Consider the following 25,790-nt stretch of genomic DNA (forward strand, 5'->3'; position numbering starts at 1 on the left):
TACATTGGCTACATTATTAAGCACATGTGTACATACAGGCATTTATGTTTATGATTGGTTGTTTGTTCAGTATGATCAAAAAAAAACTTCAATATGAATTCCCATAGCCCGCTCTCATACGGGGTTGTCTCGACCTAGGTCCATTGACCCCTTATACTTTGAATGGAATCAAATTCCTATTAATCAAATGTTCTCGCATGTATGTATGTATGACTACGCTTACCCAGGCAGGCTAGTCATCTATTAAATGTCAAGTTAAGCAAACGCACAAATATGGCATATATGTGCATGAGCCATCAGGTAATCATTCATAAAGAGTGAATTCAAAAAAAAACTTCAACATGGGACTCTGTATCCCACGCTGCAATTGTATGAGTTGGTCTTAAAGCTAGGTTAATCATCAATTTTCACATTGGATGTAGTGTGTTTGTATTAAATAAATGTGTCTGTATATATGGATGGAATTGTGCTCACTAACACATGATAACTACTTATTAAACATGACGGTGAGTATATGTACATATGCATGTCTGCTTATCATCAGCTACATATATGTAACCATATTTATCCTAAGAGAGTGATCAAGAAAAAAAAAACACAAGAAAAGAAACCTCCACATGCGGCTCTGTAGTCTACGTTTACATTTGTTCGCCTTGCTTCAGGCTCGTTGTCAACTAAATATATTCTAGATATATAGATACGTTCATATATATATACATGTATGGATACAATTGTGCTTACTATCGCATCCGGTCTACTGCCTAGACCTGGCACTTTGATTACTGGATATGATGTCGATCAAATGGACATGCAAATGCAAGCGACCACCTGTAACATAATTACTTACTCAAGAAAATCAATACACAATATCCATTCAGTAATCCGCATGTATATAGATATAAGCGTACCTACAGACCCGTACAAATCGCTGTACCGACAGGCAGTTTTATTTCATTGCTCGTCCGCCTGAGCATATGCACATATATACATACGTGTGTGTATCCATTGGCAACGAATCCTTTGAAAAGTAGTAAAACGAGATCCCTTTACTGATCCCAGCGTATATCATACACACAAATTTTGCGCTATCAATACTGTTCATGGAGAGACGTCGCGCCAAGATACAAATGCGTACACACATAGATCAGAACAAGAATTGAATTTTTCTTAGCCACTTGCACGCAAATTGAGCTATTGTTACTTTGTTTAATAATTGCACTACCTCACGCCCAGTACGCAAAGGAATGGCCAGCCATTTCCTGGGAAGTCTTCTCCCCTTCCTCTTAGCCGAAACCTCAACTGTTTAGCTTTATTAGCTATCACCCTCGGCGCCTAGTTATGAGCTAGCGGAATGTGCACTTTGTTCGCACTCCCTAATTTCCTTTTGGCCCGAGCCCTATTCCAACACTATTGCGTGCTTGCAGTCTCTATATTAACTTCTTGTATGTTTTCCTAGACAATCACATGGGTACATATATCTGTAATTCACAACGGGCAGAGAATTTCAGGGGCTATTTATTATTGCGTGGCATGTGTGCTTGAACATATGCGCTATTTACCCTATAAACGCATGCTCATAGCACATGCTATTCACTGGCATGAATCGATACTTATTTGTACTTATAGCTAGTTATTAACTACGATCTGCTATCGCTCGCTCGTGTCGGTGTGCCGCATTGATGGTGGTGGAAGTATCTAACTGAGTGTGTGCTCTTCACTCTCGCCGAAATTTGTTAGAGCATGCCCGTTCCTGGCATGTAGATAAAGATTCAATGGCCAGCGCGCCACATGCCCTACGCCAACGCTTATAGCGGCTGAGCGCAAAATTCGCAAATCTTGAGAAATTGGTCGTATGTGATTCTCTCACTTGCCAACTTCTGCGTGCTGTCTTTATGCTACGAAACAGAACACTTACCCGTTTTGTTGAATGTGCTTACTCATTATTTACTGTTCTACTTAGGTGGACAGCGCCCTGAATGCACACTTATATGTATTTAATGTTGCTGGACCAATGACACTGACGTTGCTGGTGAATATGCTGACGCCCGTTGTCTGTCTAGGGGGTTGTGGTATGCGCCGCCGTATGTCTTAGTATGCCTGCCCGCTGTGCCACTGCGTGGATGTGATGCCGCAAATTGCGAATGACGGCGTAATCCTTATTTTTCTGCTCCTCAGTGGGCGAATCCTTTTATTGCCCTCTTTCTCAGTGGTGCCAGGTGATGGTTCATTGCACGCACGTATATATTTCTGCATAAAAGAATTTGTTTGTTATCATTAGCTACCTTTTTACATGAGGTTTGCCCATTCTTACCTTTTTTTTCCTTTTGATTGTTGTTCGTTCGGCAGCCTGTTTTAGAAAGGCCGGAAATCGAGCAACGCTAACTTAGCTGTGACAGCAATTTGCAGGCATGGTGTGTTCGCAAATTTTTGTGTATTTATCTGTCACGCATGGATGTGCCAGTTTTGAAACATTTACTTTTCCGATCTACCTAAAGGCTGATGCACATCTCACGTAACAACCTCCTTTTAATTTCTCCCAAATGTATTGTGACGTCTACCGTCGTTTCAGCGAGTGTTGCTCCATTCTTTGTCAACTCATGCCTTAACCGCCGCCTGACTATAAATATATATTGACGTGACTGCAGTTTAAGCACACTTCCTCCTGAATTCTTGCTACTTTCCTCACGGCTAGAATTTCCGATTGAAAGACGCTGCAGTAATCTGGTAGACTGTAGAAACTACTTAATTCTGGATCGGCACAGTAAACAGCAGACCCGACCCCTTTCATTAATTTGGAACCAGACGTATACACATGAATAGTATTTTCTGCCCTTTCTGCACCCTCGCACCAAACCTCCGGTCTGCAGCCGGGATGTGTAGAATGGCGTGCAATGCTGCTATCGGGGTGGTTTTAGAGGCTCCCGTTATGCTAATCATTGATAATCTACTATATTATAACTCCTAGATACTTTGTATTATATTTTCTTGTAGGGTTACTTCTTTCAGCTCAGGTTTAGTCCAATAAGGGACCTTATGTTTCCTAGATGTGCGCGTAAATTTCATTTACTTTATTAGTCTATGATTTCATTAATCTTACAGACTAGATTTACGTTCAAAAAATTTTAAACGCTAAAATTTATTTTGTACATAATAAGAGTAAAGTTTAGAGCTAAAAGACGCTCTCGGGAGTGCGAAGTCAAGCTCAAGGCTAAAAGAGATCCTATACAAATTGTGTAAATGATTTAAATGTATACACTTACACACTTAATATGACATTTATAAGGTGAAATGAGTTCCCTTATATTTATATATATTCTCACTGATATCGATACGCACACTCTAGGCGCATAGAATAGATTAACATTTAATAGATTCAGCATCTTTTATTTGAAAAAAATCGGTGGTAACTTCCGTACCTAAAATTTATATTTTTTGCTTTCGTGATTAACAAAAATATAAGACACGTTTATTAAATTTTTTGTTGTTTAAATTTTTCCCAAATTATAACATTAAAAAAATTGCTTCAAATAAATGTTTTCATACATTTAAAAAAGCAATGCGTGCAATCCCCGATTAAATCATACAAACAGACAAAATTGGTTAATTCGTTGTAGTTCTATAAATAGAACAAAAACAGCAACAATACCAAAGTTTCTTTGAAAACCGCCGTACCAACAAGCATAGCTTTAACACATAATTGCATACGAAGTATGCAATGTGTAAAAGATTAAAATATGCAAAAGAAGGCAATTGGGAATAACTGTACAACAACTAACGCATGACGTAGCTGAATGCGTTTGTAACCATTTCAACTATCGTAGGAGTGCGGGTTCGACTCCCACTCCCGGGAGAAAAGGCTTTGAAGATATTTACAAGGTATAATCGAAACAGCTGTCGCCTTGTCCGTCCTGATGTCACGTTGTTTAAATTTTTCCCAAATTATTAAATAAATTATAAAATTAAAAAAATTGCTTCAAATAAATGTTTTCATACCTTTAAAAAAGCAATACGAGCAATCCCCGATTAAATCATACAAACAGTAAAAAATAAGTTTTTAAATAATGAGGGCTAACTTATGGTGCCGAACTTTCAACCTTAATGCTAATTATACCTTTCATGAAAATGAAATGGTATATTAATTTCGTCACGAAATCCAAAATTGTAAGTTCCTAAAGGAAAATAGATAGACCCACCATTAAGTATACCGAAATAATCAGGATGAAGAGCTGAGTTGATTTAGTCATGTCCGTCTGTCGGTCTGTCCGTCTGTCTGTTTGTATGCAAACTAGTCCCTCAATTTTTGAGATATCTTGATAAAATTTGGTGAGCGGGTGTATTTGGGTGTCCGATTAGACATTTGTCGGAACCGGCCGGATCGGAGCACTAAATCATATATCCTCCATACAACCGATTTTTCAGAAAAAGATGATTTTTGTCATATCTTACTCAATTTAACAGATTGAAGCTTCAAACTTTACCATATAATTTCGTATATTGCACATATTGTTGCCAGAAAAAATTAATGAGATCGGTCGTATATATAGTATATATCCCCCACAACCGATTGTTCAGATAAGAAACTTTTCGTAATTACTGCCCTATTTTAAGAGCTAGAGGCTTCAAATTTCAATGAATGCTTACTTATATAGCATGTATTGTTGTATGAAAAAATCATAAAGATCGGTGGTATATATAGTATATATATGGTGGTATATATTGTATATATGTATAGTATATATATATATATTTTCGCAATTTTAGCCCCATTTTAACAGCAAGAAGCTTCAAATTTCACCGAATGCTTAAGTATATAGCATATATTGTTGTCTGAAAAAGTCATAGAGATCGGTTTTATATATAGTATATATCTCATACAACCGATTTTTCAGATAAGAAACTTTTCGCAATTTCTACCCCATTTTAACAGCTATAAGCTTCAAATTTCACCGATTGCTTACGTATATAGTATATATTGTTGTGTCAAAAAGTTATAGAGATCGGTGATATATATAATATATATATGATGGTATATAAAGTATATATATTTTTTTTTTGCGATTTCGGCCCCATTTTAACAGCTAGAAGCTTCAAATTTCACCAAATGCTTACGTGTATAGCATATATTGATGTATGAAAAAATCATTGAGATCGGTGGTAGAGATAGTATATATCTCATACAACCGATTGTTCAGATAAGAAACTTTGCGCAATTTCTGCCCCGTTTTAACAGCTAGAATCTTCAAATTTCACCAAATGCTTACGTATATAGCATATATTGTTGTCTGAAAAAATCATAGAAATCGGTGGTATATATATTATATACTTCATATAAACTGTAATTTTTGCCCCTTTTTTAAGGCTAGAAGCTTCAAAATTCATCAAATTTCATCAAACAGTTACCTTTACGTCATACATTTTTGAAATACGTGATTCGTAGTCATAGTTTTTACATGCAGACCACAAAAAACGTGAAGCTTTTCATCTTCACACAAAGTACCTACCTATTTTTTATTTTATATTTATCTTAAAAATCGCAAATGCTTACGTGTTGTCTGAAAAAATCATAGAAATCGGTGGTATATATATTATATACCCCATATAAACTGTAATTTTTTACGGCTAGAAGCTTCAAAATTCATCAAATAGTTACGTTTACGTGATATATTGTTGAAATGCGTGATTCGTAGTCATAGTTTTTACACGCAGACCACAAAAAACCTGAAACTTTGCATCCTCACACAAAGTACCTACCTGTTTTTTATTTTATAAAAAAAAAAAAATAAATGTAAGGCGCGATAACCTCCGAAGAGATCTAAAGCCGAGCTTCTCTTCCAATTTGCGTCGTGCTCTTCTTGATTTTTCCCTACAAATTGGCCGGACGGGACCTACATGTTTTATGCCGACTCCGAACGGCATCTGCAAGGCAGATGAGTTTTCACTGAGAGCTTTTCATGGCAGAAATACAATCGGAGCGCTTGCCAGACACTGCCGAGGGGCGACCCCGCTTAGAAAAATTTTCTTCTAATTGAAAAATCTTATTTCTAAAATTTTGATGTTGCTTTGCCCGGGAGTTGAACCCAGGGCATACGGCGTGATAGGCGGAGCACGCTACCATTAAAAATCGCTTAGGTATGTAGATCTGTTCACTATATATTTCTTATCTTATACATCCGATTATTTGGAGATTACGAACGGGATAAGATTATTGTTCAGCCCCATTCATAAAAGGTATGAAGTCTTCGGCACAGCCGAAGACAGTCCCGTTCTTACTTGTTTTTGCTTAATAATTGAAAATCGGTGGCCCTTTAAATCTTGTTCCCGAATGTTGTGCCTATCGTGATAATTAAATCTAAACAAAGTTTTTGCGTTTTAATGAATATATACTTTTGTACGTACCAATGACGCATATGGATCATTCAAACGATACTCAAGCGTGAGGTTTTGCAGCAATTTAAAAAGAGAAGCATGATCGAATGAGCATGGATCTGCACTTATATAGTCCTCCATTCCATGCTTTCGTGCCTTATCCGCGTCTGTTATTTGAGAGAAAATTAGTTTAAAGTTAGTATTAGTACACTGTTATGCCAAATTTGAAAATAATATAGGATATCAAATTATATAGTGAATGTTTGGATTATTCTAGACAGCGATCTAGTCGTACCCTTCTTAATACAAATATCTACCCTTTGAAATAGCTTTTACGAATCCCCTGAACAACCATGTTTTTACATTTCCTGTAACGAGTGAAGGAGTTGATTAGTTAGATAAGAGGGCCGCATTCTATTCATAGTTTTAAATTTGGAAAATAATGATTATTAATAGTGCATACCATCGCATGTACCTACAAAAATAAAAAAATTTATGTTTAAAAATATTATAAAAAAGGAAATGTGAGTGATCAGAATGACAGCATACTCCAAAATATCTCACGATGACGGGGCAAAATTTTGCAACGTTAGTTGGCAGGTGAATTTAGTTCAGTCATAAACTCAAAGTTGAAGTGTTCACAGCAAATACAAGTATATCAGTTATAAAGTGTTTTTATCCAATAAGTGTTAGAATAAAGTTTTTTTTATAGTAAATAGTAGTACAGTGAATTTAAAGTTGTATTTCCAAGAATCATAACCATACAAATTTAGAGCTTAATTCAGAGGTCGATGACAGCCGATGACAATATACAAAAAGTTTCGCTAGGGGGCGCACGGACTGAGATAATTAGAAAAATCAAACGGAACGGAGGGAATTTTGGGATTGATTTTTATTTAAGTTCTCATTGAGCTACGAGCGTAAACTTAACAGATAGGTTAAGACAGCGAGAAAATATAAGAAAAGGAGAAAATAAAAATAAAATAAAAAATTTTTAGCACTACCTTTATATAAATGGACAAAAATCAGTGAAAAATGTCTCCTTATATAAATACATATTCTTGCTAAAATTTGATTTTTAAAATTTGACATAGAAACAGCAAAAATATTTATGAGAAGTAAAAATATAAAGGTGGAGCGCAATTGATTGGCTAATAATATCTCCTTTCCTACCAACTTTCAAATCCAAGTAATGTGCGCTCCACTTTTATATTTTTATTTCTCATAAATATTTTTGCAATTTCTATGTCAAAATTTAAAAATCAAAGTTTAGCAAGAATATGTGTTTATATAAGGAGACATTTTTCGCTGATTTTTATCCATTAATATAAAGGAAGTGCTTAAAATTTTTTTATTTTATTTTTATTTTGTTTTAGAAAAAAATGATTTCTCTTTCTCCAAATTATTTGTTTGATTAGTAGAATTTATAATTTTACCTACGAATTATATATTTTTTGAACTCTATAATTTCACAAACATCTTTTTTTGTTTTTTATTATTTCTTTTGGTATTACCAATGTAGGAAATTGATCAGCGAAAAGATAGCTTCGAAGCTGCCAGTTCTTCAACGAAACCTTCAACTTAAATACACCAATTCGACATAGCCAATTTTGTCAATAAATCATCTGAAGACGGCATTAACTCGATTGTTGGACTTCAAGAAAAAATTTGGATACCTCCTGATAACTATTCAAAATCCAAATTACTTGGCTTCAAAAATATTCATGGTTAGCTTACTCAGCAAAAGAAGATGGAGCTTTTTGCAAACACTATTTTCTGTTCGAGGAGGTGGAGTCGGCGGCCAAGTTTTGGGTCAGCTGGTACTCAAACCCTTTCAGAATTGGAAAAAAGCACCGGATACTTTCAACTGTCATCAAAATGCGGATTACCATAAAGCAGCACTACTTAAATCAGTCATGAGAGATGATATCCAGAAACAATAGGCTGTACCCATAGACTTACAACTTTCGCAACAAAAACTCGATTTTGTTAATAGGAGTAGGAAATATTTGACTCCAATTATTGAAATCATCATTCTGTGCGGTCGGCAGGGGTTGGCACTACGTGGATCACAAGACACGGGCAAATTGTCACTTGCGGAACCTTTGGCGAATGACGGGAACTTTCGAGCATTATTGAGGTATCGGGCAAAAGGCAACACTCAGCCTCAGGAGCAGTTACAGATTCCAGCCAGAAATACGATGCACATTAGTAATCGTATACGAAACGAATTAATTGTTGTTTGTCACAAGTTGATACAAAAACAAATTACCGATCGAGTCAACGAATCTTGGGAGTTTTCAATACTAGGCGACGAAACATTAGATATCGCAGGAATGTCCATTTGCGTCCGATACGTACACGCGAAGAATGGTGCCTATTAAATTCACGAAGATTTTTTGACTTTCGCTCCAGGAAAAGGATTGTCCGAGAAATTGCTCGACTCGACCTTACTTACTTATTCGGACAAGGTTACGATGGCGCAAAATCTGTGAGTGGTGAATTTCAAGGGGCTGAAGCATACATCAAAGAGAAATATCCTCTGGCACTCTATTCACATTGTGCTTCTCATAGTTTCAATTTGGCTGTCAATGATACCTGCAGTAAAATTGAAATCAAAAACTGTCTCGGAACAATCGAAACTGTTTACACTTTCTTTAAATATCCAAAACGGCAACTTGTTCTTCAAAAGGCCATTGAGGCCAATGAAACATTAAAGGAGGGACTGAGGAAAAAATTTAAACAATTTTGTGCCACGAGATGGGTTCAACGGCATGAAGCAGTAGAGACGTATTTTCACCTGCAGCCAGCGGGCATCGATTCTTGGAGGAAATTTCGACGACCTGGAAGAATTCAGTGGCATCTTATGATTTCCAAATACTTGCTGCCCTCAAAACACTAATTTTCCAGGTTAGAAAATTAACTACGATTTCGAAAATGCATAAATGTAAATCAAAAACATTACACAATGAAACATAAAAAGTGATTGTGTTTTCAAATTAATATCAAAGTCGATCTTATTAACATCTTTCAAAAATAATAAGAAAGACGTAGGTAGATAAATCGTAGTCTAAATAAATATTGTTTTTTATTTATGTATCTCTACATGTCCTCAAGTCGGTTCATTCTTTGACCTTATCGTTGAGTCGAGTCCTGCAAACCTTGAATCAAGATTTATCAGAAGCAATTGAGTTGGCGGATGATGCAAAAGATGTATTGAAGAAAATGCGAATGAGGTTTTCAGCACAATTTTCTAATAAATAACTTCGACTTGTGATGAGTACGACATCAAGCTCCAAAAACCGAGACTTGCAAGAAAACAAACTCAGCGCTGCAACGTTTTGACTGACAGTGTTGAAGGTTACTTCAGAATCAGCATTTTCATTCCATACCTGGATTTATTTATTACACATTTACAAGATCGTTTTATAAATCATAGGATTGTTATGTACAATTTCGCCTGCCTTTCTCTGCCAAATTACAAAATTTTGATGAAGCCCGTTCCGTTGAATTGTTTGAAACATATTCATCGATTCTACGTGATCCATTCCCCGAAATATGGAAGAATGAGATTCAACTCTGGAGGAAACCAATCGATAATTTGGAAATTCGAAATTCGCTAGAGGCCCTCGATATTTCTGACCAGGATGCATTCCCGAACGTTCACCAAGTATTAAGAATCATGGCTGTATTGCCTGTTACAACGGCCACAAACGAAATATCATTTTCTACTTTACGTCGCTTGAAATCATATTTGAGGTCTACAATGGTAGAAGATCGCTTAAATGGACTCGCTTCCTTAAACATACATCGGAATATAGATTTAAAAATTGACGAAATTTTGAATGAATTTTTTTCTATACCTCGACGAATCGCGTTTTGAATGACCAATAAAAATCAAGAATGTAAAATAAATATTAGTGTCATTACATTTAGTGAACAATTTAATTTTTTCTATCTGATACCTATTTCCAGATCACTGTTCTATTTTTTTAGGTTATGTATTTTTTACTGTTCCTGACTAGCACTTTGAAATAATTTTCTGGATCGGTGTGCTGGGAAAATTTATATCAACACAAAGACAAATTGAAAACATGGAAAAGGTGTAACACCCCACATATTAAAACCTCACATAGCCTGAATTTGTCCATAGTGCTCAAAACCCCCCATCAAATTATTAGTTCAAGAAATTAACATCCAAGATATATATAGGTAGCAAGCCGCGTTATGGTGGTTGCGTTCTACGCCTACCACACCGAAGTCCCCCAGCGGGTTAGAGCATAAGAATATACCCGCGGTAGGTATGCCTGTCGTAAGAGGCGACTAAAATACCAGATTCAAGGGGCTGTGTAGCGCAACCCTTCAAGTTGCCAGCGCAATATATAGCTTCTCCAAACCCAATTGTCAACATCACCTATCCGCGGCGAATCCTGTTTCACTAACAGACGAGGCTCTGGCGACCCCAAGCTCCTCTTGGTACTTGGGGGTGGGGAGGGAGGGAATGGCCTGAAGGTCAGGCTAGCACCTTAATGGTGCTGTGGTACCGGAGCGTACCGGATCTGTATCCGAGAAAGTACCAATACATCTATAACACTACCCAAAGCCTTCGGGGAGCAACCTTATCGCTACAACAACAACAACAAAATCCTGGGTTCAAGACAAAGCAACATCCAAAATTTATAAACAAATTTTTCAAAAAGAAACCAGTTTTTCTAAGGGGGTCGACATTGATTTGCCAAACACTCCGAATGTATTTCTGCAATTAAAACCTTCTCAGTGGAAACTCATTTGCCTATGTAGGTCCCGTTCCGCCAATTGGTAGAAAAAAATAAAAAGGATTCAAATGTCTTCGGAGGTTATCGCGCCTTTCATTTTTTTTATATTTACTTACTTACTTACTTACTTAATCGGCGCTTAACCGTCTAAACGGTTATGGCCGTCCAACAAGGTGCGCCAGTCGCTCCTTCGCTCCGCCAACCGGCGCCTATTGGTCACACGGAGGGAGTTTAAATCGTTTTCCACCTGGTCCTTCCAACGGAGTGGGGGCCGCCCTCTACCTCTGCTTCCATAGGCGGGTTCCGATAGAAACACTTTCTTGGCCGGATAATCATCTTTCATTCGCATAACATGGCCTAGCCAGCGCAGCCGCTGCGTTTTAATTCGCTGGACTATGTTGATGTCTGCGTATAGCTCGTACAGCTCATCATTAAATCTTCTTCGGTACTCGCCATCGCCAACGCGTAGAGGTCCATAAATCTTTCGAAGAACTTTTCTCTCGAACACTCCCAAAGCCGCTTCATCTGCTGTTGTCATGGTCCATGCTTCTGCCCCATATAGCAGGACGGTAATATAAGTGACTTGTATAGTATGATTTTCGTTCGCTGAGAGAGGACTTTACTTTTTAATTGCCTACCTAGTCCAAAGTAGCATTTATTGGCAAGATTGATTCTTCGCTGGATGTCAGTGCTGATGTTGTTGCTAGTGTTTATGCTGGTTCCCAAATAAACGAAGTCTTTTACTTTTTCGAAATTATGGCTGCCAACAGTAGCGTGGTTGCCAAGGCGCATATACGCTGACTCTTTGCTCGATGACAGCAGGTACTTCGTTTTGTCCTCATTCACCATCAAGCCCATCTTTACCGCTTCTTTTTCCAGTTTGGAGTAAGCAGAACTAACAGCGCGGGTGTTTAGGCCGATGATATCAATGTCATCAGCATATGCCAGTAATTGCACGCTTTTACAGTATATTGTTCCAGTGCGGTTAAGTTCTGCAGCTAGTATAATTTTCTCCAGCATCGAATTAAAGGAATCGCACGATAGGGGGTCACCCTGTCTGAGACCTCGTTTAGTTTCGAACGGCTCGGAGAGGTCCTTCCCATTGCTGACAGAGCTGATGTTGTTGCTCAACGTCATTTTGCACAGCCGTATAAGTTTTGCGGGGAAACCAAATTCAGACATAGCGGCATATAGGCAGTTCCTTTTCGTGCTGTCGAAGGCGGCTTTAAAGTCGACGAAGAGGTGATGTGTGTCGATTCTCTTTTCACGGGTTTTTTCCAAGATTTGGCGGATTGTGAAAATCTGGTCGATGGTAGATTTACCAGGTCTGAAGCCGCACTGATAGGGTCCAATCAGCCGGTTCACGGTGGGCTTCAATCTTTCGCACAATACACTTGAAAGGACCTTATATGCGATATTAAGAAGGCTGATTCCACGATAGTTGGTGCATTTTGCAGTATCCCCCTTCTTGTGGACTGGGCAAAGAACACTTAGATTCCAACCGTCGGGCATGTTTCGTCCGCCCATATTTTGCTAAGAAGCTGATGCATGCGCCTTACCAACTCCTCGCCACCGAACTTGATTAGCTCCGAAGGCAATCCATCAACGCCCACTGCCTTGTTGTTTTTCAATCTGGTTATTGCTATTCTAACTTCGTCATAATCGGGCGGGGGGACATATATTCCATTATCATCGATTGCAGGATCGGGTTCTTTATCTCTGCGCGGTGAATTGCTGCCTCCATTTAGGAGAGCAGAGAAGTATTCCCTCCATTATCTAAGCACTCTCTGGACATCAGTTACAAGGTCGCCGTTTTCATTCCTACAGGCGTTTGCCCCGGTCTTAAAACCTTCCGTCTGTCGCCGTATTTTTTGGTAGAATTTTCGGGCGTTATTCCTGGTGGCTAGCAGCTCAAGCTCCTGGCACCCACGCCTTTCTGCTTCTGCTTTTTTCTTCCTGAAAAGGCGTCTCGCTTCCCTCTTCAACTCACGATAGCGTTCGCACACTCCTCTTGTCGCGCTCGCTTTTAACTTAGCCATGTAGGCAGCGTCTTTTCTTTCGGTTACAACGCCGAATTCTTCATCGTACCAGTTGTTTTTTCGTGGCCGCGGGTAACCAATTTTTTCCTCGGCGGCAGTACGAAGTGCTTTTGAGATATGCTCCCACTGCTCCTGTATTCCTTCAGGATGAGCTGTGCTCTCAGAGAGCAGGTGTGAGAGTCGATTTGCGAAATCATTGGCAGTCTGTTGTGATTAAAGCTTTTCGACGTCTAGCTTTCCTTGTGTTTTTTGTTCCTTGGTTTTAGCCGCGTTGAGGCGGGTACGTATTTTGGCTGCAACGAGATAATGGTCCGAGTCGATGTTAGGTCCTCGGATCGTGCGCACATCTAAAACACTGGAGGCATGCCGTCCGTCTATCACAACGTGATCGATCTGATTGCGAGTATTTCGATCAGGAGACAGCCATGTAGCTTGATGTATCTTTTTATGCATGAACCTCGTGCTGGATATGACCATGTTTCGAGCACCGGCAAAGTCAATCAGCCTCAGTCCGTTAGGAGAAGTTTCATTGTGTAGGCTGAACTTTCCGACTGTAGGGCCAAAAACACCTTCTTTGCCCATCCTGGCGTTAAAGTCGCCAAGCACGACTTTTATATCATGACGGGGGCAGCGCTCGTATGTGCGTTCTAATTGTTCATTTAGGGTCCCATAAAAGTACTTAATCCTCTACTTGAGCTTCAGTTGGGATCCTAGGGGTGATACACGTATAAAAAATTTGTACTCTGTTCTGATCCAGAAATTTATTTATTTATTTATTTATTGTAATACCGTGAATGAAACAAAGTGTCTTACAGGCTACTAACAACAAGTATATACATTTTTATCTAAAGAATACAAGTATGTTACATACTAAACTTAAAAAATTAATATGCTAAGCATTTAAAACAGGTTTAAATATCTATAGATAATGAGCGAAAAAGATTTACGAAAGCTTCAGTGGTCATTGAAAAATCAATGACGATTGTTTGAGACAAAATATTAAATTCTCGCATAGATCTTGCAAGAGGAGCATTGCTGGCGAAATTTGTTTTAAAATTTTTGCAGTAAAAAGGGTAAGTGACTCGGAGATTACGCCTAGGAACATCAAAAGTAATCCTTTCCATGAGAGAAGGGCAATCAATGATCCCTTGAATAATATTGAATATAAAAGTCATCGACAACATAGACCTGCGACTATCCAAATATTGTAGGTCAATAAGCATGAGACGCGAAGCATACGAAGGGACAGGATCGTCGAATTTTAAGGTTCTTAGAGCGAATTTAAGAAACACCTTTTGAATACGTTCTATTCTTTTAATAGAAACTTGGCTATAGGGTCTCCATATGAAAACTGCGTACTCAAGACGCGAGCGTACAAATGTTATATATAACATTTTCAGAGTCTAAGGGTCAGAAAACTCAGTGGAATTCCGACGGATAAAACCAAGTACTGAGTAGGACTTTGCAACGACGAAGTCAACATGATTATTAAAATTCAACTTAGGATCAAAGATAACCCCTAAATCTTTTATTTCAGTAACATTTCGGAGAAAAGTATTCGAAATTCTATAGTTCGTAATACGAACATTCAAAATTTTAGCAAACCTTATCTTAAAGCATTTTTAAATATTTAAAGAGAGTCTATAACGTAGACACCACGAATGAACAGCGTCAATATCACGTTGAAACTTAGCTTCATCAGAAGTATCCCTGACTACCGCGAAAATTTTGCGATCATCTGCATACAGTAAATAATTTGCAAATAAAAAGCAACTACTTATGTCGTTGATGAAAAGAACAAATAGTAGATGGCCTAGAACGCTTCCTTGCGGGACACCGGATGAAGCAATGAAAGGTTCTGACGAAACACCATCGATAGTAACAACACAGGGTCTATTAGAGAGGTATGATTGTATCCATTTCAAAAAGCAGGAATGGAAACCCATATGAGCAAGCTTTTCAAGTAGTACTCTGTGATAAACTTTGTCAAAGGCCTTCGAGAAGTCTGTATATACGCAGTCAACCTGGAATCCAGCTGAGAAAGCAGTACGACAGTAATCTACAAATACAGCTAAATTCGTGGCTGTGGATCGCCCAGACACAAACCCATGTTGATTTTGGCAAATAAGAGATTTGGTTGCAAAATACAGTTTATCTTTTACAATGCACTCAAAAATCTTAGAAATGGTAGAGAGATTTGAGATAGGTCTATAATTGCGAACACCGTTTTTCTTACCTGATTTTAAGATTGGGACTATGAGAGCAACTTTCCAATCATTAATGAAGGTTCCTGAAGCAAGAGATTTATTGAAAATAATTTTCAATGGTGCAATTAGAGCAATTAGAGCAGGGCATTAACCTATCCTACAAGCTGCCAAACTACTGCAATAGTTTTACAGGGGAAATAGTAGCCGGTACCAAAGCAATAAAAACATTGAAGGGAGACTGCTTAAACTTCAGCCATGCCAAGTTTTATAGTGACAGCCAAGCGGGAACTAAAAAAATAACCTCGCATAGCACAATATTTAAAAGAGATTTGGAATGTAAGCAATCCCTAGAGAGAGTTGGAAAAGGACGAAACATACATCTACATATATCGTGTCCTTGGGCATATGGAAAAAGATGGAAATGAAAAAGCGGAAGAGCTAGGCAAAAAGGGCGCACCGCTATAACCTTGTACTGTAGAATTCCCTCAAAGATTAGGCGAGAGCAAAATGAGGCAAGAGCAAAATCCCACGAACGACCAAGCTGGAAATCATGAAACTTAGCGCGGGGCTACAAAGTGTCGAGGTTCATTTGCAAGTCCTACGACTTTAGACGAACATAGTTACTCTTAACACTGTAGAGAGGAATGCAGTCTCATGATGGGCATTCTGACTGGCCACTGCCTTCGGTCGTTATATGACTTTAAATAAGGCCTAGTTAATGTAAGCATGCGTAGAATAAAACGATCGAGCACGCTCCGAATTTTTGAAAAAGATATTTTATTGTAGAGGAGGAGGGGTGTCTGCTGTTAAAATATTTCGTTAAAATTCCTAAGTTTGTTAATTTTATTTATTAACAGTAAACATTTTGACCACCCTATTTTTTAAATTAATTCTCTTAAACCACCTAAGGTAATGATCTGAAATTTTGTAGACACATAAATTAATGTGTTCACTATTTTTCACATACAAATAATGGTAAAATTATTCTAAAAAATTGTATTTACAATAAATTTTATGAAACAATTGCATTTTTTCATATTGTATTCACGCAAAATAATGGAGAACATGGCTACCTTTAATAGACTGTAAACAGCATTTGAACTTTTTCTCCGTTCCAGAGATATTTCATTTATTACACCGAATGTACCTCCCAATCGCACTGAAACGCTCTATCAATAAAGATCAAAAAAAAAATATCTATTAAATATTTTAACATTGCACGAATTAAAAAAAAAAAATAAAAAACCCGGATCATTGACTGTCGACGATATTTCAAATTATATATGCTCCAAACTTAATATTAATAATTCTAGTGTAAAAGTTTACAAATGTAACTTTGAATATGAAAGGGAAATTCCATCTTTTAAAATAACTGTGCCACACCTTTATGTTGATAGTTTTCTTCACAGTTCTTTTTGGCCGGAGCATTCTGTGGTGCATTTATACAAGAAAAATACCAATATAGTGCAAAAAAAACTCTATGACCTTCACCGCGGGTACAGCAAAAAAGTAGTCACCGACTCACTCTCTATAGTCGTTCATTACCAAAATGTTCATGGTTTACGATCTAAATTAAATACCTTTTTTCTTAACAGTTTCGCTTTTACAGCGCAGGTTGTTGCTTTCACCGAGACCTGGTTAAAACCTGACAATTTTAACCCTGAGCTTTTTTCAAGTAACTACGTCGTTTACCGGCGTGATCGTATATCTAGAGCAGGCGGTGTTCTTATTGCTGTGGACTCAAGCCTTTCATCCGAGTTGCTGTTGTCGGACAACGCATTTGATATTGAGTTTATAGCAGTAAAGATTTCACTGCGATGTTTTAGCTTATATATTTAAAAAATAAATAAATGTAAGGCGCGATAACCTCCGAAAAGATCTAAGGCCGAGCTTCTCTTCCAATTTGCCTCGTGCTCCTCTTGATTTTCCCTACAAATTGGCCGGACGGGATCTATATGTTTTATGCCTACTCCGAACGGCATATGCAAGGCAGATGAGTTTTCACTGAGAGCTTTTCATGGCAGAAATACACTCGGACCGCTTGCCAAACACTGCCGAGGGGCGACCCCGCTTAGAAAAATTTTCTTTCAATTGAAAAACCTTATTTTTAAAATTTTGATGTTGCTTTGCCCGGGGTGTGAATCCAAGGCATACGGTGTGGTGGCGGAGCACGCTACCATCACAGAATGGGTTTGTACGATATGGGCATCAAATGAAAGGTATTAATGAGGATTTTAAAAGGGATTGACCCTTAGTTGTATATGTGAAGGCATTTTCAAGATATCGACCAAAATGTGGACCAGGGTGACCCAGAACATCATCGGTTGGCAGAACTTTTTCATTTTCTTCTACTTAATATGGTAGGCTTCACACCCATTTTACAAAGTTACCATGTTTCATCTCTTTTTTCATATTTGGTATAGAATTATGGCATTTTTTTAATTTTTCGTAATTTTCGATATCGAAAAATTGGGCGTGGTCATAGTCGGATTTCGGCCATTTTTCATACCAAGATAAAGTGAGTTCAGATAAATACGTGAACTAAGTTTAGTAAATATATATCGATTTTTGCTCAAGTTATCGTGTTATCGGCCGAGCGAAAGGATAGACGGCCGACTGTGTATAAAAACTGGCCGTGGCTTCAAACCAATTTCGTCACAGAATCTTTGCCCTACCAATTTTCACAAGGATTGGTAAATTTTTGTTCGACTTATGGCATTAAAAGTATACGAAAGTAGACGAATTAAATGAAAAAGGGCGGAGCCACGCCCATTTTGAAATTTTCTTTTATTTTTGTATTTTATTGCACCATATCATTACTGGAGTTGAATATTGACATAATTTATTTATATACTGTAAAGATATTCGATTTTTTGTAAAAATTTTACCTTAAAAATTTTTTTCTTTAAAAGTGGGCGTGTTCGTCATCCGATTTTGCTAATTTTTATTAGCAGACATGCAGTAATAGGAGTAACGTTCCTGCCAAATTTCATAATGATATCTTCAAGGCCTGCCAAATTAAAGCTTACAAGACTTTTAAATTACCTTCTTTTAAAAGTGGGCGGTGCCACGATCATTGTCCAAAATTTTACTAATTTTCTATTTTGCGTCATAACGTCAACCCATCTACCAAGTTTCATCGCTTTATCCGACTTTGGTAATGAATTATCGCACTTTATCGGTTTTTCGAAATTTTCGATATCGATTTCGTTCATTTTAAATAGCGATCTGAGTTGAGTTCCCAGGAACCTACGTACCAAATTTCATCAAGATGCCTCGAAATTTATTCTAGTTATCGAGTTTACGGACAGACGGACGGACGGACATGGCTAAATGTATTTTTTTTCGCCCAGATCATTTTGATATATAGAAGTCTATATCTATCTCGATTAGTTTATGCCGTTACGGATTACCGTTATGCGAACTAAATTAATATACTCTGTAAGCTCTGCTCAGCTGAGTATAAAAACCGAGACGATAGCAAAGCATTTGAATATAATTTTAGAAGCACTAAATAGCATCGGGCAGGTGATCAACAAAGTAAATCACATCTTACTAAAGAGCACCAAAAGGAAGCTTACCACATTTATAAGTAGAATAAGAATATTGTGTATAAAAATAGAAGCATTTTCAAAATAAACAGGAATCACAAAAAATCACTTTGACTGATCGAACGCTTAAACATCAATTCCGTATTAATTATATTATATGGCTATCCTGCCCCTCTAGATCAAAAATAGCAAAACTGCTGAAGATCTAGCTGATCAGAGACCCTGCCAAGTTTCTATTTACAAAAAAAGGGATATAAAAACGAATGGCCACAGGCCACAAATACAAGGTAAAGGATCAATCCACAACCAGTTCAGCATTAAATACGCAAAAATTCATTATAAAGACGACCACAGTTAAAATATAAAAAAGCAAGACAAGCAGTGCAGTGCAGATCCATCTACAGGAGCATGAGTGGCAGCATGAACAAAGCATAAAACAGAGTGGAATAAGGAACTCAACAACAAATATAATGACTGGCAACAAATGAAGTGGATTATAATATTGTAACGAAATTGCTTGCAAATCCTCTTATTTGCAATCCTCTGCTAAGTTCGAATCACTAAACTTTTGAATAAATAACTCCAATATTGAATAATGGAAAAATGGCCTTTATTAAAGTACTTCACAATACACTTATACTTTGCTACTCGCTGGCTTAATAACCAAACTGATTGATAACTCAACTCAAACTGAATTACAGCGCCTCTTCATCTGTTGCCTTTTATACCCTTGGGTTTCCTCGTTCGCATTTTTCCAGAATCTACTAGCATTGTCCATTAGCTCTCAAACTTCTCAGCTATAACTAAAATTGCACAATTTTATACATCTTTTAGGCGCTTCCAGAATCTACTAGTCCAGTAGCTCTCAAACTTCTCAGATATATGCATGTGTTTGCGCATTGACTCTCCGCTGCTTGTATTCGTACATGGTACATATGTGTAGACGCAATTATTTATTCGTTTATGTAGATACATAAAGATTGAATTATTGATGTGAATGTTTGTAGTTTACAGTCTCTCGCGCGCACATAGGCGTATAAGTAAATGCATCTGTGTGTGACATCTCTCTGGGCTGCCTTATATATGTGTATACTTGATTTGATTATTAACGTAAATACTGCTTGGCATGGCCTTAGCATCGCCTTAGTGATGGGATAACTTAGTGATGCTAATATCCGTGACACTGCCCTCCACCTAAGTCTGATCGTCCCGATCAGACAAATCTCTCGAACTATACGTTGCCAGCCTTTCCAAATGGACCACTTTCATTTTGGTTCGTGGTTTACCAATGGTTTGTATGCGGTACACTACATCGTTGATCCGTTTTACAACTTTGTATGGGCCTTCCCAATTACACTGCAATTTCGGGGACAAACCTTTTTTACGTTGTTGGTTGTATAACAGCACCAAATCTCCTTCCTGAAAACCTTCCGAATTAATTGCTTTATCATATCTGGCTTTCATCTTGTCACTCATAATCTTTGTTCGCTATCTTATCAGATCATGTATTTCTCTTACCTCTTCTTCCAAATCACTAGTGGATTTCCTGACATTTCTCTCCGCATTGGCATCTATCCCAAACTTCAAATCAGCTGGCAGTCGAAGGTCATTGCCAAAAATTACTTTTGCAGGGGTTTGGCCCATTGTCTCATGCACTGCTGATCGGTAAGCCTTCAAGAATAATGGTATGCGGGTATCCCATTCTTTATGGTACTTGTCTACTACTTTCCTTAAGTGCTCCTCCAATGTTCTATTGAATCGTTCTACCATACCATCGGATTGAGGATACAATGCAGTTGTCCGTGTTTTTCGAATGCCCAATGACTTACACATTTCCTGGAACACAGCTGATTCGAAATTCCTGCCTTGGTCAGAATGTAACTCCATTGGTACACCATACCTTGCAACCCATTCGTTTTTAACCACTTCTGCTACCGTTTCTGCTTCTTGGTTTGGGATTGGGTATACCTCTGGCCATTTACTGAAATAATCCATAACCACCTGTACGTATTTTTTTCCGCGGTTGCTAGTAGGAAATGGACCTGCGACATCCATGGCGATCCTTTCAAATGGGGCACCTGAGTTATATTGCTTCATCTGGCCATGACTTCGTGTTCTGGGCCCTTTCGCTCTGCTGCAAACCTCGCAGTTCGCAATCCACTCAGTGACCGACTGACGGCAACCAACCCAATAGAATCTCTGTTTAATCTTCTCGAGCGTCTTCGTGATTCCAAGATGACCTCCGCTTGGACCATTATGCAGCTCGCTGAGCACGTCAGGAATCCTCTTTCTGGGAACAACTATCAGTTTATTCTTGTATTTACCATCCTCACTCTCCCATACTCGATGAAGGCAACCGGATATCAATTCTAAACTGTTCCACTGTGCCCAATATGACTTCGCAATGGGACTCTCTGCTGACATCTCTTCTCTGTTTGGTCTTTCATTTCGTTCGAGCCCTTGCATAACACGTGACAGATCTGCATCTTCTAACTGGCACTTTCTTAGCTGTTCCTTGTCCCATTCATCTGTACATGTTATATTCATTAGCCGGACATCTATAATGTCTTATTTAGCCTCGGCTTTTGAACAGTGCTTGCATTCCAAACTACATGGTCTTCGTGACATTGCATCAGCATTTCCATGGGTACTACCTTTTCGATGCTCAATGGAAAAGTCGTAGCTTTGTAGTCGCTCGATCCACCGTGCCAATTTTCCTTCCGGATTACGGAGTTGCAGAAGCCATTTCAACGCTGCGTGATCTGTCCTGACACGGAATCGCTGGCCGTAGAGGTATTTGTGAAAATGTTTAATGCACTCTACCAATGCCAACAGCTCTCTCCGCGTAACACAGTAGTTCCTCTCTGGTTTTCCAATCGAACGGCTGTAATATGCAACTGCCTTCTCCTGTCCATCGACCAGTTGTGATAAAACGCCTCCTATAGCATATCCACTCGCATCTGTATCTAGAATAAATGTTGCTCCTGGAATCGGATATGCTAACATTGGGGCAGTGCATAAACGCTCCTTCAATGTTTGGAAAGCCACTTCTTGCTCCTTCTTCCATTCAAAAGCTTTGTTCTTTCTTGTAAGCTCATGGAGGCTATGGGCTACGCTGGAAAAATTTGGTACAAATCGGCGGTAATATGTGCACAGCCCAAGAAAACTTCTCAATTCATGTAGGTTCTGTGGTCTTGGCCAATCCTTTACTGCCTCTATCTTTTCCTTCGCTGCACAGACACCTTCTGTAGTTACCTTGTGGCCCAAATAATTTACTTCCTTTTTAAACAGCGTACACTTTTTGGGACTTAACTTCAGACCAGCGCCAGCTATTCTCTGGAAAACTTCCTCCAAGTTCTTAAGATGTTCATCAAAACTCTTGCCCAATACGATAATGTCGTCCAGGTACACCAAGCATGTTTTCCAATGTAGTTCTTTCAGTACCTGGTCCATGAGTCTCTCAAAAGTAGCTGGGGCATTACAAAGTCCAAAAGCATCACTGTAAATTGCCAAAGACCATCACCGACACTGAAGGCTGTTTTCTCTTTATCTTCCTCCTTCATCTCAACTTGCCAGTAGCCGCTTTTCAAGTCCAGTGTGGAAAACCATTTCGTACCAGATAGCGAGTCCAGAGTGTCGTCAATTCTTGGCAACGGGTAGCTATCCTTTTTCGTAACGTCATTCAACTTCCGGTAGTCCACGCAAAACCTCATTTTTCCATCCTTCTTCTTTACAAGTACTACCGGTGAGCTCCATGGACTAGCTGATGGTTCGATGACGCCGCTGTCACTCATTTCTTGTATGATTTGACTCACAACTTCCCGCTTCGCTAGTGGAACACTACGTGGAGCTTGACGGATCGGCCTCGCATCTCCAGTGTCAATTTGATGTTTCACAACATTGGTGCGGCCTGGTTTGGAACCATCCTGGTCAAATATGTTCGCGTATTTTATGAGCAGTTGTTTTGCCTTTCTCTGATAGGCTTCCTCTAGCCCATACGTCCATGCCGTGATATCATTTGAAAGTTCAGTATTACTATATGAAACGTGTTCCTGGAGCTGTTCACAGTTAATAACTACTTCGGCCTCTTGGCATCTTCCCAAAATAGCTCCTTTGGTCAAATTGAATGGTGAATTGAACTCATTTAGTACTCTTACCGGAATACGTCCATCTTGTTTTGTCATAGCCAAGGTTTTTCCTACAAGTATGTTCAGTGCTGATTTGTTTGCTGCTTCGACAACCGACAATTTGTTTGTCCCACAATCTCCATCAACCTTTGCCCAGATTACTGCTTCTGATTTTGGTGGTATTTGCTGACTCTCTTCCACCAGCACTCGTTTACTACTGTAGCCTCTCTGTAGCCGAAATTAAGTGGCACATCCATGTTCTTATATCGCATCGTCTTGCTTTGCATATCGATTTTGATGCCTTGGTTGATTAAGAAGTCCACTCCAATTATGATTTCATCAACAATACCTGCCACTATAAAATTGTGTAGTACCGTGAGGTTCCCAATTGCTACTTCACATTCTACTTCTCCAATTACCTGGGTGTCTTCTCCAGTGGCTGTACGCAATATCGCTCCATGCAATGGTCTTATCTCCTTGTTGACTAAATCCGCTCGAATGATGGAATGAGATGCACCCGTATCTACAGCCAGTAAACGTTCTTTTCCATCCACATGTCCTCCGACAGTAAGATTGCTCGACCTTCTTCCAATTTGTGAGATAGATATTATGGGGCATTCAATTGAGGGAGTCAGCCGTCGCCCCTTGCTGCTGACTCGCTTTAGTTTAACGATTGATTTGTCTTGGAGATTTGCTCATATCCTTCTGCTCTGCGTTTACGACCACCCACATTGTTGGAACTGTTAGGGTTGGTGTTGCAATAACGCGCAATATGCCCTGGCTTTCCACACTTAAAGCATTTGACTGCATCATTATTCTTCTGCTGCGTACCCTTCAATGCTTCCAAAATTGCGTCTACCCAGTCTGCCTTTTCCACTTCCACGCGATTAGCTTTGTACGCTGGCTTACTCAAAAGTGAGGCTGTTTCCTGAGTCAGTGCATGCGATACCGTTTCAGCAAACGTTAGTTTTGGATTCGCATATGTAGCCTGCTTCGTTTCCACATCTCGTATGCCATTTATGAAGCTCTGGATTTTTACCCTTTCAGTGTATTCCACGGGTGCGTCTGCATTTGCAAGATGAGCCAATCTTTCAATATCTGAAGCAAACTCCTGCAATGTCTCATTTGCTTTTTGGAAGCGGTTTTGCAACTCAATTTGGAATATCTGTTTCCTATGCTCGCTTCCGTAACGTCTCTCTAAAGCGCTTATCAATGTTTCGTAGTGGTTCCGCTCGCACTCTGGGATGGTCTGTAAGATTTCCGCGGCAGGCCCTTTCAATGCCACGAACAGTGCAGCAAATTTATCTTCCGCATTCCAGTTGTTCACTGCTGCGGTCTTCTCAAACTGTAGCTTAAAGACCTGGAAAGGAACAGAACCGTCAAAGGATGGTGTTTTTACCTTTGTATTGCTTGCTGAAACAGCTGGGCGGTTTAATTGCAACTCTTGTATACGACCTCTCAAAGCATCCACCTCGGCTTCGATTTTTTCTTCAAACTGCGTTATTTTCTCGTTCATACGTGCTTCGAGTTTTGATGATATACGCGCCTCTTGCGCTTCGAGTTGTACTGTTATGCATGCCTCTTGTTCTTTCAGTTGTGTCTCCATCTTTGATGTAATCTGTGTCGACATTTCTAACATACGCGTTTCTTGTGCTTCAATCTTCGATGTAATCTGTGTCGACATTTCTGACATACGCGTTTCTTGTGCTTCAATCTTGGATGTTATCTGTTTCGACATTTCTTCAATTTTCGATGTAATTCGTGTCTCTTGGGATTCCACATGTGATGACATTGTCGATGTTTGAGCAGATATTGCAGCCAAAATCATGTTCAAGTCTGTGCTCGTAACTGTCTGCGATGTTTCGTTTTTCTCTTCAATTTTTGTTACTTCCTCACCATCAAGATGAAAGTCATACTCTTCCACATCAATTCCTACGGCTATCCAACTCCTTCTTTAGTTGCTGGATCTTCAATTCACTGAACTTTGCCATGTCCTTGTTGTCCTCTGGAATTTATTCAACAATTCCTCTTCTGACACCAATTGTAACGAAATTGCTTGCAAATCCTCTTATTTGCAATCCTCTGCTAAGTTCGAATCACTAAACTGTTGAATAAATAACTCCAATATTGAATAATGGAAAAATGGCCTTTATTAAAGTACTTCACAATACACTTATACTTTGCTACTGGCTGGCTTAATAACCAAACTGATTGATAACTCAACTCAAACTGAATTACAGCGCCTCTTCATCTGTTGCCTTTTATACCCTTTGTACTAGCATTGTCCATGAGCTCTCAAACTTCTCAGCTATAACTAAAATTGCACAATTTTATACATCTTTTAGGCGCTTCCAGAATCTACTAGTCCAGTAGCTCTCAAACTTCTCAGATATATGCATGTGTTTGCGCATTGACTCTCCGCTGCTTGTATTCGTACATGGTACATATGTGTAGACGCAATTATTTATTCGTTTATGTAGATACATAAAGACTGAATTATTGATGTGAATGTTTGTAGTTTACAGTCTCTCGCGCGCACATAGGCGTATAAGTAAATGCATCTGTGTGTGACATCTCTCTGGGCTGCCTTATATATGTGTATACTTGATTTGATTATTAACGTAAATACTGCTTGGCATGGCCTTAGCATCGCCTTAGTGATGGGATAACTTAGTGATGCTAATATTCGTGACAATATTGACTGGCGGCGTACTAGCCACCAAAA

At 38.8% G+C, this 25,790-nt stretch overlaps 1 protein-coding gene across 1 annotated transcript in view; it reads right to left on the reverse strand.

The window, feature by feature from the left end:
* LOC137235482 (calcium-dependent secretion activator-like) overlaps positions 1-25,790 on the reverse strand; it is a 3,515,579-nt gene that overhangs the window by 2,648,484 nt on the left and 841,305 nt on the right. The window contains exon 3 of the mRNA XM_067758482.1: positions 6,397-6,533. Within this exon, the coding sequence (XP_067614583.1) occupies positions 6,397-6,533 (137 nt within the window). The remainder of the gene's footprint in view (positions 1-6,396; positions 6,534-25,790) is intronic.

This window comes from Eurosta solidaginis, chromosome X, assembly GCF_040869045.1.
Source record: "Eurosta solidaginis isolate ZX-2024a chromosome X, ASM4086904v1, whole genome shotgun sequence".
Classification (NCBI taxonomy): domain Eukaryota; kingdom Metazoa; phylum Arthropoda; class Insecta; order Diptera; family Tephritidae; genus Eurosta; species Eurosta solidaginis.